An 18397-nucleotide genomic window follows, 5' to 3' on the forward strand; every position below is an offset into this window, starting at 1 on the left:
CCACTTGTCTTTTAAATAGTCCAATTGAGAGCGCTCGACTGGGATGCAGGAGACTTGGGTTCAATTCCTGGCTCTGTCACAGGCTTGCTGAGTGACCTTGTGCAAGTCATTTCCCCTCGCTGTGCCTCAGTTTCCTCATCTTCAAAACAGAGCTAGCACTTCACAAGGTAGGTCTGTGTCACTGTGAGAGCTATAGAGGAAAAGCAATATATGCCAGCGAGGTATTATTATATATATGCAAAGTATTACTATTTATATTACTATTATATATATGCAAAGTATTACTTTTACCTGTTGGAGCTCACTGTTAGAATGCATTAGAATTTGTGCAGGTATTTGCACCTGTGAAGCACAGATACGAATGTGGTGAAAAATATGAGCAAAGTGATAGGATGTGGCTCTTAATGGAACCAGTGTCTTCATGGATGACGTGACAGGAAGGTTGGTTGTGGGGTTAAGGCACAGAAGAGCCACTTAAGAGACTTGGGTTTGATTCCTAGCTCTGCTGAAAAATCCTTGGGAGACTGTTTAATCTCTGTGTGCCATAGTCTCCCCATCTGTAAAATGGGAACGCTACTGTTGTCTGTTTGGATTGTATACAATGTGTGTCTGTAGTTTATAGGAATTAGGTAGTCTCCCTTTAAATAGTTAGGGATTCCTTTCTGTCTTCTGTTGCAGAAGCCACCAGAACCTAAGAGAGTAGCAGGGTGTATATGTACGTAGGCCTTGTATGTTTTTAATGACAATTGTTTGCACCCTAGCTGTGTCCTTGTGGTTTCCTCATACTCTTAATGATGAGTAGAGAGCAAAAACAAAACTGTGTGTTTGTACAGCACCTTGCACAATGAGATCTTGGTCTCTTTTAGAGCCTTTAGCTGCTATTGTACTACAATTAATAAATAAACCAAAGGACAATCAAGGCAATGTCCACAAACTAATATTTATGCTACTGTTTTGAGAATCACTGTCTGAATGTTTTGAGATACAGGAACATACAAGCCAGCGTCTGAAAACTCCAAAGAAATTGTGATTTGTTTTTGAATAAACCTGTGATCCCTGAGCCAGGCAGTGTTTATTACTGTCAAAATTTATTTATCAATTTGAACTTGGAAGAAAAAGCCAGAGGATCTAATTCTGTAGATCCCCTGATTTGATGTTTTTTTTTCTCTCGCAAAGCTTGTAAACTCTTAATACAGCATCTGCTAAAACAGCAAGGCTGGGCTTGTATTGGACTTGGGAAGTTGAAAGTCAACAATTGACCTTGCACATTTTAATCCAGAATTTTATTGTTCCATTGTATTATGCTGCTAGTACTATAAATTACAATGAGGGGTATAGAAAGGACATGCAACTGCATAAGGCATTATGGATAATGGGCCTGATTCTGCAAACTCAGACGAAACTCCCCATGAAATAAAGGCTGTGGGATCAGGCGCAAAGGTAACTTTAGGCCTAATTCAAGAGGCACTGAAATCATTCCATCAGCTTCAATGGGCCGTGGAACAGGTCCTTTAACCTTTCAAATCACTGTACAAATATCAATCCTCAGGACACCCCTATGCCAAATATGTAAATAGTATTTTCCTCATTACAGGTGGAAAAGCAGAAAGGGTAAGTTACTTGCTCAGCACATCAGGTGACAACTCCGAAAGTCCCAAGCTTTATCCATTGGATCACACTGCTTGTTAACATTTTACAATGATCCTACTGCATATAGGTATTTTCATCTCTCTTTTCAACTCCCCACTTAAATGCAGATCTGTTCAAAGGGAGAAAGATACGGTGCGTGCTCCAGTTCAAGAAATGTTTCCTCCAAACTGCAGTTATTTTAGCAGGCATTCTGCTCCGGCAGGGGTCTGTTACCAGCGTGTTTAGTCTAGCGTCATCGAGGTTTGACAGCTGCAGCAGTAAGTGCTGCAACTCTTGCATTGCCTTCTCCAGAAACAAATCACCGCGCGGATTCTGCAAACGCTTATGCATGTAATTCTACTCATGGGAAACCAATGGGTTAGTAAAGATACACGTGTGCTTACATGGGTTCAGGATTGGGGCCCAAGGTTCTATATAACTTAGTCTAAATAGAGACAAAATGCCTATGAATTAGGTACTTAATACTGTTGAGGATCTTGGCCAAAACCACCACTTCAGGGTATATCGATGACTCTAATCCGTGGGCAGCATTAGCACTCAGCTGTTTGGTACTCACTGTTACCTGCTTGTAATGCCTATTTCTTATCTGGCCTATATCCAATCTGTCCCATAATACTGTCACGGATAGCCGTGAATTAGAGTTGTTGTTTGTGGAATCAGTAAATGTTGGTAAATGTCAATTTCACCAAACACATACAAATCGACGAAAAAATATTTCCATCAATGATAATAGAAATTTACAGACAGGTGTGACAGGGTCGGGCCGGATGGCTATAGGAGAGTAATAGAAGGCAGATATATTAGCCCCAGGTTAAGTAGGTCCCTTTTCCCTGGGTAAGGTAACAGGGGAGGTTCCAGAACAATCAGGAACCTTCTGGAGACAATTAAGACGGACAGGCTGATTAGAACACCTGCAGCCAATCAAGAAGCTGTTAGACTCAATTAAGGCAGGCTAATCAGGGCACCTGGGTTTAAAAAGGAGCTCACTTCAGTTTGTGGTGCGCGTGAGGAGCTGGGAGCAAGAGGTGCTAGGAGCTGAGAGTGAGAACGCATACTGTTGGAGGACTGAAGAGCACAAACATGATCAGACACCAGGAGGAACACCCTATGGTGAGGATAAGGAAGGTGTTGGGAGGAGGCCATGGGGAAGTAGCCAGAGAGTTGTAGCTGTCGCACAGCTGTTCCATGAGGCACTCTAGACAGCTGCAATCCACAGGGCCCTGGGCTGGAACCTGGAGTACAGGGCGGCCCGGGTTCCCCCCAAACCTCCCAACTCCTGGTCAGACACAGGAGGAGTTGACCTGGACTATGGGTTCATGAAACGGCCAAACTGAGGGCTGCTGTGAAGCTCCAAGGTGAGCAAATCCGCCAATAAGCACAAGACCCACCAAGGTAGAGGACGAACTTTGTCACACAGGCAAAGTAAGAAAAATGCTGTTTGAGAATTTATTAGAGTTTGATTTAAGAATATTTACTATATATTTTGACATGTGATGTTGACAATCTGTGTTTGAATGATTATAAGGCTAAAACTTTTTGAAACTGAATGTCTGCTGTCATTAAATAGTTACTGTTTCACCCTGCCCATAATTTGCTACAAGTGTGAACATTTAAATTGATAACAATTTAAAAAAATGCTTAAAATCCATAATTTTGCTCAACCATGAAACTTGAAATCGATAAAAATTGGAAAAAATGCTTAACAATAAACATTGATATTCTCTGTTGTAAACAAATAAAAATCAAATTCTGCCAAGCCTAATTATGATTAAGCTAGGCCCGGCGCTCTCCAAAAACAAAAAGAAGTGCATGGCCTTTGCGCTGAGCAGTTTATAATCAATGGGATTGATTCTCCACAGTCCTGCGCCTGGCTTCTGTTCCTGGCCCTGCCACTGTTCTGCACTTTGTGCCTCTGTTTCCCTTGTGCCCTCTGACTGCCATGCCTGTGTGTTTGCGGGGACTGTCTCACAGTGAGTTGGGGAGTCTCTTGGCGCTACCTTAATAACTACTAATAATTTGCACTCACTTTGGGCAGTTGTAAATTCTGGCAAAAGAGGGACGTGATGGAGAATCAAGCGCTAGGTTTAGCCATTTAGTATCAAGTTGAGGGCAACAACAGAATGGAGTGGGGAATGGAGGAGAGAAGGAAAGTCAGTATTTACAGAATACCATCACCTGGTGACTCACGATAGAGATGTGTTCAATTTCATAGTGCTGGTTCAATGACAAAGATTTTTTTTGTATTGTATATGTAAAAGTAACTAATTATCGCCTCGTTTCTTGTGGCCATCTCTGAAGATGTCTAGGGAGGGACTGGAATGATGAGAGGGTAGCTGCAGAAATAAGAACATAAGAATGGCCATACTGGGTCAGACCAAAGGTCCATCCAGCCCAGTGTCCTGTCTGCAAACAGTGGCCAGTGCCAGGTGCCCCAGAGGGAGTGAACCTAACAGGTAATGATCAAGTGATCTCTCTCCCGCCATCCAGCTCCACCCTATGACAAACAGAGGCTAGGGACACCATTCCTTACCCGTCCGGGCTAATAGCCATTAATGGACTTAACCTCCATGAATTTATCCCGTACTCTTTTAAACCCTGTTATAGTCCTAGCCTCCACAACCTCCTCAGGCAAGGAGTTCCACAGGTTGACTGTGCAGTGTGTGAAGAAGAACTTCCTTTTGTTTTAAACCTGCTGCCCATTCATTTCATTTGGTGGCCCCCTAGTTCTTATATTATGGGAACAAGTAAATAACTTTTCCTTATTCACTTTCTTCACACCACCCATGATTTTATATCTCTGTCATATCCCCCCTTAGTCTCCTCTGTTCCAAGCCTCAAATGCCAGTTGCTGAAAAAAACCTTGTTGTTCTACTTAGATGTAAAGTGTCTGGATCAGGGATGATCTTTTTTTTTCAGTGTTTGTACAGCATCTAGCACAACGGGGTCCTGGTCCGTGACTGGGACTCCTAAGTCCCGCAGCAATAGAAATAATTATAAATAATCATTATTCAGTATTGTTCTCATGACTTTTAATTCTGTTGCCTTTTCGTACTGAGTAGTTTTTTCTGGACCTTGATTCCATTTAGCATTTATAGGTCATGTTTTAATTCCCAGAATCTAAGGTCCCAATCCTGCCAGCACTTAAACACATAATTCACTTTACACCCGTTGCGTTCAATGGCTCTACTCCCGTAAATAAAGAGACGCATGTATGTAAGTGTTGTAAGGATGCGGAACTACGGGCCAGATTTTTAAAGGCATTTAGACACCTAACTAACTCCCATTGATTTCATTGGGAATTAGACACCTAGATACTTTAAAAGTCTACCACTAAGTCCTTAACTTGCTGTAAGAACAAGAACCCTGACTGTTAAATAACTTCATTATAATCTGAATCCTTCCTGTGCCATCAGATGGCTTATAGGGCATGAACAAGACTTTGCCATCCCTATGTATTGTACTGTTTACTGTTAACCCTTGTTGTATTAACTGTTCTCTCTGCCTGTAGCAGACAATAGTTTAGTCTCCTGAGGGCTGGTTTCAGAGTAGCAGCCGTGTTAGTCTGTATTCGCAAAAAGAAAAGGAGGACTTGTGGCACCTTAGAGACTAACCAATTTATTAGAGCATAAGCTTTCGCTCACGAAAGCTTATGCTCTAATAAATTGGTTAGTCTCTAAGGTGCCACAAGTCCTCCTTTTCTTTCTCCTGAGGGCTGTAATTCTTTGGTCTGAATCTGGTTGTTGGGCCTGGGACGGGGATGGCTGGGTAACATTTAGCAGCCTGTAATATACAGGAGGTCAGACTAGATGATATAGTATCCTTTCTGGCCTTAAACTCAATGGATACGTCTACACAACAAAAAAAGACTAGCGGAAGCAAGTCTCAGTGCCCGGGTCAACTGACTTGGGCTCACGGGCTGGTGCTGTAGGGCGAAAAATGGCAGTGTAAACGTTCAGTCTTAGGCTGGAGCTCAGGCTGTAAAATTCGGGGAGGGGTTGAGTCTCAGAGCCCAGGCTCCGGCCTGAGAAGGAACAGCTACACTGCCATTTTTAGATTCCCAGCGCAAGCCCAAGGCAGTTGACCCAGGGTCTGAGACTCACTTTGCAGTGTAGGCATACCCTGTGACACTATGACAAGGCTAAGTCGTGGGAAGTGTGGAGGAGCAGTCGGCTGGTTTTCCTTTGCTCCCTGCCTGTCCGGCGTGGGTGGCCCTACCAGGAACTAAAACTCCCACCAGCATAGCTCTCTGGATCGTTGGGGTACATAAGCCTTCCCACCAAGTCGAGGTGCAGTCCCCAGGAAAGGATCTTCATTATAATGCTGATTTATATTAAGAATCCATGCAAATAATGATTTTGGCTCTGTCATTGATGGTGGTCAGTAAATTTGTACACGTCTACTGAACATCACAGACCACTCCAGCCCTACAAGGTCACTACCTGTGCACTTCATTTTTTATTTTTTTTTAAATAACTCCATTCTAGTTCACAGCAATAATAGCACCAGGGATTCAGGTGAAATATTTTGGTGTTCTTGGTCTTCCGTCATCACAAAGCTTTATCATTTTGTCCTTCAGTGCAGCTAGCAAGGCCACCAGACAGGCGTAACAGAGTTGTGACAGACTTAAAAAAGGAGAATACTGTGTGCTAGTAAGGAAAAAATCAAAGGGATTTTTGTTAACCCTTTGGAGTGATGGGCTAGGTATTGCGGTAAATTACAATCTGTTCAAAAAAGTAAATTTTAAAGCCAGTGTATTAAAGCTTATTGTATTAAATCTGTATAGTATGAATTTCATCCTGGTGATGCAATTGCAGCCACATGGTTGCCATTAGACAGATGGTGTCAAATGTGGGCAAGAAAGATCTGCTAGGGCTTTCCCAAAGCTTTGCTAACACAATTAGCAGTGTTCTTCTTAGCATATGCGCAATGTGCCTCAGGTGGCATGTGAGCAGGATTCATCACCAAATTTGGTCTGCTGGTTCGATTATTAGCTTCCCTGGCTTGGGACGGGTATTGACGTGAATGCTGATCCATGCCCCCCCCAATTCGTGGTGACTAGCCATATTACAACTATTTTAGCCCTAAGTGTGTCTTGAACAGGACCTACTAGCCCTGCTTATTCAGGCCAGATTATATAGTGCTGTGGATGTAGACAAAGAACCCTTATAAACATGTGTGAAGAAAACTAGCTTCCTTGTAGACTCAAGCAGGATGTAAAGCAAAGCCTTCTGAGGTCAGCAAATAGGTGTCACAGTGGTTTAGCAAACTAGCTTTCTGCATTTAGACATTGGATTGAGATAGATTATGAGGGGGATATATTTCTGTCAAAATTTCAGCAAAGATCGGGGGGTGGGGGGGAGTGGAATTCACAAAAATGCCAGGCCAAGATTTTCTGAAACTGGGAGTCTAAAGTTAGGCTGTCATGTCAATAATGTGAGCATGCTAATGAGCAGTCTGATGTTTCAGAATTTCTAAGCAGCACCCGCTGAAGTCAGTTAAACCTGCTGCATGTTCGGTGCTCTGGAAAGTACGGAGGTTCACTTATTGTGGTGCCTAAACGTGAATTTAGGAGCCTAACTTTAGACATTAAAAAAAAAAAAATTGGGCCCAAAGCTTTTGAACATGCCATCTGAACCCATGCACGTAGGACATGTATCCTGGAAATTAAAATGTAAAACCATAAATCCAGTAGATCAGAGCTAGGATCCTTTGTCTCTTCAAAGCTGTTTCCTCTTTTTTTACATTGAGTGGCAGACTGATAAGAGGTGAGAGACTCCACCCTTCTATATCTCAGAAGTATGGCACACAAATTAGCATCACAACACTGGATAGTGTTAATGTCATTAAAATTTACCAGCCCCATAACATTTGCTTCAGCTTTTAAAAGAAATGATTTTATTGTCTCAATCCAGGTTTATCACACAAACACCTTTCTTATCCAGAGTGAATGGTGGCTGACACCACTGTCATCTTAATTGTCAGAGCTGCCACCACGTGTCACTCTTCTGCTCATTTATTTAACAGTAAATATTCATACATGCTAATTAATCCAGTGTTGACAAGGGACAGATCTTGAGTAAGCCCTTTGCACAATGGTGAATAACACCAAAGGAGTATTTGTTAGTGCAACTATAATTTGGGTCTCCTTCCTTCTCAGTAGTAGCCTGGATTTTGGGCTTCCAGGTCATTTAGATCTTTTATGTGGATTTTTACAACTCCTTTTAAAGAGTCACTTTCATTTTTGAAAACTCAAAGCTCAAGGTGAAAAGTAATTGGACAACATAACAAATGAGAAGGTGCCTGCGTTTATCTCCCGTAGGCAAGTTACTGTATTTTGCTGCCACCAAAATCTGATTCTTTGACACAGCCTTTTATGTACAAGCAAGCGATGAATGGAAACCTGACACAGGTACGAGAAAACAGATCTTTTAAGCAGGCCAGGCATTAAACTGGTATGATTTATATGGGCTAAGTACAGTGCTTTACATTCTATCAGTCTTCCAGGAGTGATGGGTGGACATTATTCCCATAGTCCTTTAGGGAATGCTTAGTATAGACCGCTGTTCCTTAGTCCATAAGGTTTTCTGAAGGACAGGACATCTTGCTGGTGCACACCCCTCCCCATCATTGCAGGATTCTGGAATGGAAAACAGTTAATGCATATCTCCGTTTCTGAGCCTTCACATTGCAAATCTTGGAAATCTCTTAATCACCTCCACTGGATCCTTTTCTCCTTTGTTTCACAGGAAGGAACCAGTAAAGAACAGACCCAAGTGGTGGCTCTTGGATAGCTTTCCAGTATCCTCCAGCAGCACTAAATGCTCTGACCACTACATGTTGGAGCTACAATAATGAATGCTCTGAACGGTTTAACATAGGGGATACTGTGCCATGTCCAGATTCAATTCCTCTCTCACTTACATGGGGACAAATCAGGAGAAGCCCCGCTGAATATAATGGAGTAATACTGGGGTAATTCCACAGAAGAGAGAGGGGAAACAGGCCCATCTCTGAATGTCCTCTGCTGGCTCACTTCTTTTGACAGAGGATTAATGAAATTCACGGAGACTGAAAGTTCATCGAGAAGGAAGCGTTTTCCTGGGTCATGTAATTGTCTGCCTCACTCATTAAGCTGGGGTGGGGGGGAAATGTTCATCCATTTTTATCAGCAAAATATCCATTGCAAAAATCTTGATGTCTATTCCCCATGTCAAGCAATCTACCAAATATAATATATTTTGGTCTAATAAGAGGCTTATTCAGCTTTATCTTCTATTTCCTCATTAGAAGATACCAGGTGATCACCCTTTCTTTGTGAGGCACTGGGCTAAAAATGATGGATCTCAGGTGTTTTGAAAGCTGTGCACTTTATTGGTGACACACTCGACAGCTGCTGAATAGACCTCAAAGGCTTTTTCCTCATTTCTGAGACTTTTCAGAGGATCTGTCAGAGCTTGCATTGTTTCTTCTGCAAGGTCAAGGCAAGTAAGTGGCAGCTTTATGAGTGTATGGTAGAGATATGCCAGCTGTTTCTCATGCCCTGTCCTCCCCTAGTTCTATTAATTAAGAGGCAAAAATCACAGAGGCTCATTTTAACCCCACATTCTTTCCTACTTACAAGAAATTGGGATGATTTAGCACAGACTGCAGGACAGGAAGCCTAAGGCTCCTGCACATTTGGCCACGCAGGTATCCGCAAGGAATATGGGCTTGGGATCTGAACTATGCACATTGCTGTTGTAATTGGTTTCCGCGTGGTAATATTCAGTATCTTTATTCCATCCATGTGCTCTAAATAGCTTGTAAATGACAGGTCCTGCCTTTCAACTCCAGCAGTTCCCAGAGATGTTGTCACAGATTTAATTTTTGCTGTAGCCTCAAGCGAAGCAATAATCATGTTTCCTTTTTCTGTAGCTAGGGTCCCGGCTCCTTTGCTAGCTGATTCTAATTCCATTCCATGGTATTCAGCTGTTTGATGTTTTCTCAAGCTCCCCAGAATATTTCAGGGGAAGATTTACTTATGTAACATTTTTTGGATTGCCAGCATGTGAGAAACCCCATCTGGAAGGTGGTGGGGTGAAATGTAGGTATATTGGACTGGTGAGGTGCATTCGGGCTGGTGGGTGCATGAAAAGACATTGGAATGGGTGGGGGTGTATTTATCTCTGTTTTTCATAGTTGCAAAAATCAGCTGGGGTTGTGTGCTGTACTGAGCACAGACGTGTGATATGCTGCAGAGATGTGCTAGCCATGGAGCATGGGTGTTTCTGGAGAGTGATGATAGTGTGTTAAATACCATCTCCCCTCATAGCTTTCTCAAGCCTGCTCCATTCAAGTCGATGGCAGATCTCCGACCAGCTTCAGTGCATGCAGGACAAGGTCCTAACTATTCAAGCAGAAATAATTTGTATGGGATTTTCAACTTGCTTAGGTGCCTTTGGAAATCCCACCCATGGCTGCTACAAAAAGAAATGGTAATTAATGCCCCAACGTTCTAGAATCTCAGTGGTGCTATCTGTGTGACCTACGTCACCACTGAGATTCCGGCTCATATATCAGTACAAATACACAAATTAATCTGGTTATCACCAGGTATAAATGATAACACTGATCATAAAGATGAAGCCAGGTCATTGAAGATCACATGGGCCTGCTATAAAAGCAATTCATTGAAGATCAAATCTTGTGGCATGCATCAATAGATGGAAATACAATTAAGAACAAGGCTCTTGATAGTAAGTCGTATTTTGCTTGGACAGGAGACAGAGCTTTCTTGGGGGCTGGAACGAACTCTCAAAGGATGTAGGAATCACCAGAAACCCTTCTCCCTGTATTCCCGTAGAAGGTACACTTTGACCTGCCTTCACTCAGGCCTTGTCTACAATATGGGCGGGGCGAGTGAATCGATCTAAGTTACGCAACTTCAGCTACATGAAGAACGTAGCTGAAGTTGATGTACTTAGATCTACTTCCTGCAGAGTCCACACTACGCGATGTTGATTGGAGATGCTCTCCCATCAATGGGAGAGCAATCGGCAGTCGATTTAGCAGGTCTTCACTAGACCTACTAAATTGACTGCTGATGCATCAATCGCCATGTGTCAAACCTCCCGTAAGTGTAGATAAGGGCTAAGAAATACTCACAGCACAGCACACAGAAATAAGCTATTTTGAAAAAAACACACACACAATTTTCCCCTTGGGGAGAAGAAGACAGACAGAAGGAAAGACCACAATTAAAGATGCTAATCATGTCACTTAACACTATTGAAAGGTGATCAGGTATGTTGGTAGGTACAGTATAGAAACCAGACATTTTTTCTGGATCTGCCTGGCTGCGAAAATCATGTTGGTTGTGCCTCATGATGGTCTGAAGTCCCACTGGGACTCTGGAAGTACTTCCTGTGCAAGAGGGAACAGGTGATTCAGTAAGATTCTACTGTCTAAGAATTCTAAGAATCTTCCCATCGATGGAGAGGAGAGCAGTGCCTCGATAGTTGCCAAAATCGGCCCTGTCTCCCTTTTTGAAAATGGTGGCGATGTCAGCATTACATAAATCAGCAGGGATTTCTTCAGTGCGTCGGATTTTGAGGAGCGGCAAGTGAAGCTTGTTAGTCAGTGTTTCTCCCCCCCACTTTCAGTACTTCAGCTGGTATGCCATCAGGACCTGGTGCTTTATTGTTCTTCATTTGTTTAATTGCTTTGCAGACCTCCCCTGGTGGTGGTGGGTTGGCAAGAGTTTCCAAGATTGGGTGCTGAGGGATGGAGTCGATGCTGTCATCAGGCACCGTCGTTTCTCGATTTAGAAGCTTTTGATCGTGTTCCTTCCAGTGCTCTGTGATGGATTTGTTATCTTTAAGCAGGGTACTACCATCTTCGATCCCAGAGGTGTGAGGCCACCAGAAGCTGTATATGGCCTTCATCAATCTGATCAAAGCCTTCAACTGTCAACAATGAGGCTGTGTTTAAAATCATGTCAAAGTTTGGCTGCCCAAGCAAATTTGTCACCATTGTATGACTCCTCCATGTCCAGGTGACTGTCTCCATCCAGTGCTGTGAGGCCTCTACCTCTGAGGCCTTTGTCATCCGAACAGGTGTAAAACAAGGCTGTTTACTGGCACCCACCCTTTTCTCCATTTTCTTAGCAGCTGTGAAAACACTAACCCAAGACCATCTACCCCAGGGCATTTGACATAATACTGTCTTCCCATCCCAGGACTTCAGTTATTATTCTGAGGACAGAGTTAACAGATTGATATAAGGCATAGGAGAAGCTATAAAGGTCTTTATGTGCCCCAGTCCTCTTTGGAATGTTCCACTGTTTTACAAAGCCCTAATGTAAGCTTGCAGGAGACTGTAATTGGAGCCACATTTTTCCCAATTGCATAATTAGGTTTGCATAATGAGAAATGAGCATTTTGTAAAATTGAAAAATGTAAGGCTCATGCCCTCTTTGGCTGCAGACCAGTTTCGGAGGGTTGGTGCCTTTCTCAGCCCTGGCCAAAGATCCTCACTTTCTCTACTGAATTGCGTGACACATCGGGACAAATTCAACACTGATGTAAGCAAAACAGCTCCTAGTCAATGGCACTTCAGTAAAAGTTGTGCCTGCTTACATCGGGGCTGAATTAGATCCAGTGTCTCTCTCTTACCCCCAGGTCCTCTCATTAATTTCAGTGGAGCTCAAAGGGCTGTTAACAGGGATCCTGTTGCAGGATTAGGGCATAAAACTAGAAACCTTAATTATCTACACAAAGTTCCTTTAACTGAATAATACAGTCAGTGGATGCATATAACACATCATTCAATTAAAGGGACTGTAACATACAGAGATTAATGATAGAGGGTTATATCCCCCGGCCGGCCTGGGAAGTCGGGGGAAACCCCCAGGGGGCGCCGGAACCTGTTGTGGAGGAAAAGGAGGTTTGGGCCTCCCTACTCTCCATGCTGCCGCTGCTGCGAACCTCACCAGGAAAAGTGCCATAAAAGTGCCAGGAAAGAAGAAAATTGATATGAGGTGTACATTGTACACAGGGTACTGATTTTAGCTTTTAATCAGTAAACGCCAATAAAACACCCTAATTACCAAAAAAAAAAAAAATCAGTGTTTATCCAACAAACACTAGAAACACATTGGAAATGGTTACTTGTATCTAAGACAGCAGTTTTCAATCTTTTTTCATTTGCAGACCCCCCCTAAAAATGTTCAAATAGAGGTGCAGGCCCCTTTGGAAATCTTAGACATGCATCTAGCTAGAAAGAAGATAAATGGGTATGGTTTATGGTGTGAATTTAACAAAGGTGCTGAGACTTGTTTGGGATGGGAATCAGGCATGTATTAGGCTATTTTTCCTTTTTACCCACAAGGATGAAAAGTGCTTTGGAAAGAAATAACATAGGAATATTTAGGAACTGATCAAAGGTTGTATAAAGAAATTCCATAGGCTCCCTCACTGTTTGCATTTTCTAACCAGACTTGTGGATCTGAGCGTGCAGGGCCATTGAGGGCTGCCAGCTTTGTCACAGGAATAGGGGCATGGAGGGGGGCTACAAAATCAAGATCTGCTCTACAGTGTTGATACTTTGGCCCCTTATTAAACAGAAACACAGACCTTCCATCTAGCTATTTGCTGCTTTTACAACTGTCATTAGTGCAGATTGTGTCAGGCAGCAGGGCTGGTCTACACACAGGTTTTGTACCAGTCTATCATATTTTGTGTGTGTGTGGGCGCATGTGCGCTTTTGTAACCATAGTTATACCTATACAGCCCCTCGTGTGAATGCAGTTATACTGGTGTAAATGTACAAGCATATCACTATAGCTTATTCCCCTTCCTGTGTGGGAATAGCTGTGCCATCAAACGCATCTTATACCAGTATAACTGCATCCACACTAGTGGAGCGGTACTGCTTTAACTACACTGGTTTAACTAACACGGTACCGCTTTGGTGTCTAGACGGGCTCTGAATAAAAGACACATGAAGGTCTTATGGGGGCAGCGCGGAACTTGCTTTGCCCAAATGGACCAATGTTCTTGATAGCCCTTTATTTCCTAATCCCATTGACACTGACAGTTGGGATCACTGGACCATAAATGCTAGATAGGCAGTGTGGGGCAATGCTTGATCTGGAACCCAGGGAACCTGGATTCTGTTCCCAGCTCCGCCCCCAACCTGCTGTCTGACCATGGACAACCAATCTGTGTGGCTCTATTTCCCCTCCCACTCTTTGTTTCTATTGTAATCTCCTTGGTGCAGGGACTGTCTGTTATTATCATAGACTCATAGAAATGTCGGGCTGGACGGGACCTCGAGAGGTCATCAAATGCAGCCCACTGCACTGATGCAGGACCTAGTAAACCGAGACCGTCCCTGATGGGGGTTTGTCCAACCTGTTCTTAAAAACCTCCCAGGACAGAGTCCACACCCTCCCTTGGGAGCCTGTTCCAGAGCTTCCGCACCCTTACAGTTAGAAAGTTTCCCCTTAATATCTAACCAAAATCTCCTGTGCTGCAAACTAAGCCCATGACTTCTTGTCCTACCTTCAGTGGCTATAGGGAACAATTGATCACCGTCCTCTCTGTCCCAGCCCTGCACATTTTATGTGTATCTAGAGTGTCTTGCGCTGTCTTGGTTGGGGACTCTACATGCCACCACCATACAAATCATCTTGCATTCTTCTTCACTTCTTAGCATGAGCAAATTCAAGCAGCTGTACCAACAGCTTAAGTATTAATGAAACTACAGTGAGCTTTAACCACCTTATTTTCAAAAGGCAGGGTGTTTGGAAGCTATTTAACACTTGGATTCTTCTTCTGCCTGTTTTGTTCAGGTCCTATTAGCAGTATTTTAGTGAATCGTTTTGGCAGCCGACCCGTGGTTATATTTGGAGGCCTGCTGTGTGGAATTGGGATGATTTCGGCGGCATTCTGCACTAGCATTTTACAGCTTTACATCTGCGTTGGAGTCATTTCAGGTAACAAAAAAGCTTTCCTTTTGCCCTTTCTCTTGAGATTTCTTTTCTAAGGCAAACCCCTGTCCTCCTGCGGATACTTAAGCATGTGCATAACTTTATGCATCTGAGTAGTCTCACAACCAGGGCGACTCACCCAAATAAAGTTACACATGCTTAAATGTTTGCATGACCAGGCCTACACTTCTTCATAACTGTGTTTTCAGCTTACTTTGTGTGAGTCTAAAGTGTGGCAGGCTCTTTGCAGATGAGTGCTCTCCTTCAGGACAATAATGGAGATGGTTATTAGTGCCCCTCAACTCCTGCTGAAGTCAGTGGATCACACGGCACCTTGCATGATCAGATAGGGCTATCTGTTAATATTTTTCTCTTTCTGAAGATGGCGATTTGTACACAAATAGTGGATCTACGAGAGTTCAGGTTTTGTTGATACTCATTTTGGTGGGGAAAGGGGAGATTTATATTTATATAAAAACAATAAAAACTAGAGTTGGTTGGAAAGCAAGAAATTTTTCCTTTAAAAATTTCCTAAATTTAGTCCCTTTTTTTCATTGAAAAGGTGGAATTCTAATAACCCTTTAAGCCAAGAAGTTTTCCTTTCCTGGAGTTCAACGGTTGGCCCAAATGGCTAAAGTCAGCAGGGATTTTGCTGTTGACTTCAATGAGAGTTGGGTACAGCCCTCCGTCTGCCCGTCTGTGTGTGAGGACAACAGTATCCACGTTTAGCTGGGTCGGTACATCACAGCTCAGAGCACCAGTGGGCAGAGTTCACCAGGAGGAAGAAGTCAGGTTTTGTGTGCTAGAGCAAGAATCCTGGGAGGCAGAAAGAGTCCAGGATTATAGGAAAGGTTTGCCGAGAGGGGCTCCCCCTCATTTCCCTGGCTCGGATGAATTGCTTCCCTACAGTTCCCCCTCCTGGGTTGGTACCGTGAGCGCTTCCCCTTGTTCCTGTTACATTTCACTTTAGCCACTGGGAAGAGCTTCAGAGAAACAGCCCTGGCTGAGTTCTCCAACTGCCTCTGGGAAGAAGCGTGGCAGGGAGGAAGCAACCAAGTCCAGCTACAGGCATCCTCTGTGTTTTCTGAACCCTCCTCCTCTCATCTCCCCTCCGCCCTCCATACAGCAAAAATAATCCACTGATTGCTGGTGAAATCTGTTCCCTCTCCAGTCTATACAGCTTGTTTCTGTTAAAACCCTCAGAGTGAGCCAAACCCGGCGGTTCCCAGTTAGGTTAAGGCTGGCTCTGCACTAGGGCGAACAGCATCTTCTAGCGTGAATGCCTAAAATTAGACTCTGAAATTCATAACTAGTCTTCTCTAGGTGCCTAATTTTCAGCATCCATTTGATCATTTTAGAATAGATGTTTATAATGCTGCCTCCAGGGCAACAAAAACATCTGTTTGAAAGCATGACGCGTTACGCTAAAGTACTGACTTTACAGCATCTGAGATGTGGAATTAATATACTCCCTGCCATTGTGGCTGCACCAGATAGCCCTGACGTCTGATAATGAACTCCAGGGGCTAAACTTGTAAGATTAATAACACAGTTTACTGGCAATGGGGAAAAACATTAATTGGGACAGAAAACTTATGACCATGCTCCCCTGCACACAGACTGTCTCATTAAATCTGGTTGTGAAATGTTACTTCATGCACCTAAGTAGCTTGGTTTTTTTTATTTCTTACGCGGTTCTGATTGTGCCACCACATTCAGGTGACACCCTGTTGTCACTGAGTGAGCAACAATTCACACAGCTTCTTGGAAGGAGAGTCCAGAAATAAAAATAACCTGCAATTCTTAACCTCATGTGCTAGTCAAAGGGGCAATGGATCCAGCTATAAGCCATTGCCGAGCACTGGATTGCTGCATTCCCTTACAGACAAATGCCCTTTAAGAAATCATAATAGTTAATGTAAAACACAAATCCTTTGTGATAGACTATATAAGCATTTCACACTATCAACCGGGAATAGAAGTGCACCAATATGGAACATTGTATGCCTTGGGATAAATGCTGAGCCACAGTGGATCAGACCAGAGGACTGTCTCATCTTGTATCCTGTCCCTGACAGTGCCCTGTACCAGCTGCTGCACAGGAAGGTACTAGACTCTTCCCCATAATGGACAATTATGGAATAAGTTGCCCCTAGGGGTAGCGTCTCCTTCAAACTATAATTATTTATTATTTGTATTGGGTTAACACACAAAGGCCCCAATCAGAATCACGTCCTTGTTGTTCTAGGTGCTGTACAAACACCCAGGAAGCTTCAGGTCCAGATATTTGCACCTAAAGATGTTTCTAAGTAACTGGTGTGCAAAGTACCTAACTCCCAATGGGCCTACATGGTTTTAAAAATCCCACTAGGCCCCAAAGAATTTACCACAGGAATTGAGTCTCTTTGAAGAGGTTTACAGCACTGTGCTGATAAGACAAAATGACACAGTTGCAAGTTGCCTCACAAGATCCATCAATCCGACAAAAATCCGGGAGTGGTGTTATCTGATAGTGCAAGCGCAGAACACCCCCCCCCCCTACTTATTTGTTGTATAACTGTACTGGTATAACTGGTAAAACTCCCCCAAGTGCACAAGGCCTTAGACACACCTATAATTTCCTGGGTCTGCTGCTAGTGTGCTCAGGAGCGAATGAGAATCCTCTCAGGAGAGAAGAAAATGCTTTCAGTGCTCTTAATTAGCTTGATGCTCCTAGTTATATTTGAAAATTTTTTTCAACTAGTTTGTTCAGATCTGACATGGGAGCATTTAAGGATAAGTATAAAGTCAGCCTACTGATCACATGACTGTGGAAAAGTAATTACCTGAGAGATACATATACAGCAATTTACAGTGAACTACACTTCACTGCTTAGTCTGAAAGGAGACACACTTTGACTGGGAAAAGCATGCCCTGTGTACTTCCAAGGGACAGAGTTAAAATGAGAAACCCACCAGCAAAAGATCTCTGCTAGCGGCCCTTGCCTTTGGCATGTTAATAGCGTCTCTTCAGAGGTAGAGGTTAGAAACATAAATGTATCAGTTCATACTGTCTAGATAGACACACCATTCTCAGTTGCTCTCTCAGTTGAGGTTTGTCTTTTTTCTATTCATATCAGGTGTGGTCAATCCTTACTTACCCTCCGAGCTGCATACGACAATCTTCAGAAGTTCGAGAGCCGGAGTGCACCTGCCAGGGCTTGGGGCTTCTGCCCTGCAGCAAGGTGATGGGGCTGGGGGCTTCTGCTGTGCAGGGTCAGGAGTCTCGAGGCTTCAGCCCTGTGGGGTGCACCTGCTGGGGCACGAGACTTCAGCCCTGCTCCAAGTCCCGAGCCCCGGAAGGTGCCTCCTGTGGGGCTGAAGCCCCAAGACCCCCCTCCCTGCTGGGCAGAAGCTCCTAGTCCCACCACCGCACCACAGGGCAGAAGCCCTGAGCTGCCCCAAACAATCTGGTAGGCAGAGAATGAGGGGTGGGGAGAGGGCTCTGAGAGCCATAATTTAACTGTAAAAGAGCCGCATGCGGCTCATGAGCCAGTTTGGCTACCCTTGATTTATATGTAGGTCAGATGCAAATTCATGTAATCATTGAGTCAGGGAAGTGGTACCCTGCCTGATGCAAGGGAGCTGCCATCTTTTGGATGATGTATGCAGTGTTGTTGTAGCCGTGTGTCCCCCAGGATATTAGAGAGACCATATTACCTCGTCCACCTTATCTTTTGAATGAGACATAAAACCAAATACCTGACCACCAGTGGTCATTAAATATCCCCAAGCACT

At 43.6% G+C, this 18397-nt stretch overlaps 1 protein-coding gene across 1 annotated transcript in view; it reads left to right on the plus strand.

The window, feature by feature from the left end:
* The window catches only part of LOC140915228 (monocarboxylate transporter 2), a 45168-nt gene that overhangs the window by 12516 nt on the left and 14255 nt on the right, over positions 1 to 18397 (plus strand). Inside the window, exon 2 of the mRNA XM_073354801.2 lies at positions 14483 to 14626. Coding sequence (XP_073210902.1) covers positions 14483 to 14626 — 144 coding nt within the window. The remainder of the gene's footprint in view (positions 1 to 14482; positions 14627 to 18397) is intronic.

This window comes from Lepidochelys kempii, chromosome 7 (genome assembly GCF_965140285.1).
Source record: "Lepidochelys kempii isolate rLepKem1 chromosome 7, rLepKem1.hap1, whole genome shotgun sequence".
Classification (NCBI taxonomy): domain Eukaryota; kingdom Metazoa; phylum Chordata; order Testudines; family Cheloniidae; genus Lepidochelys; species Lepidochelys kempii.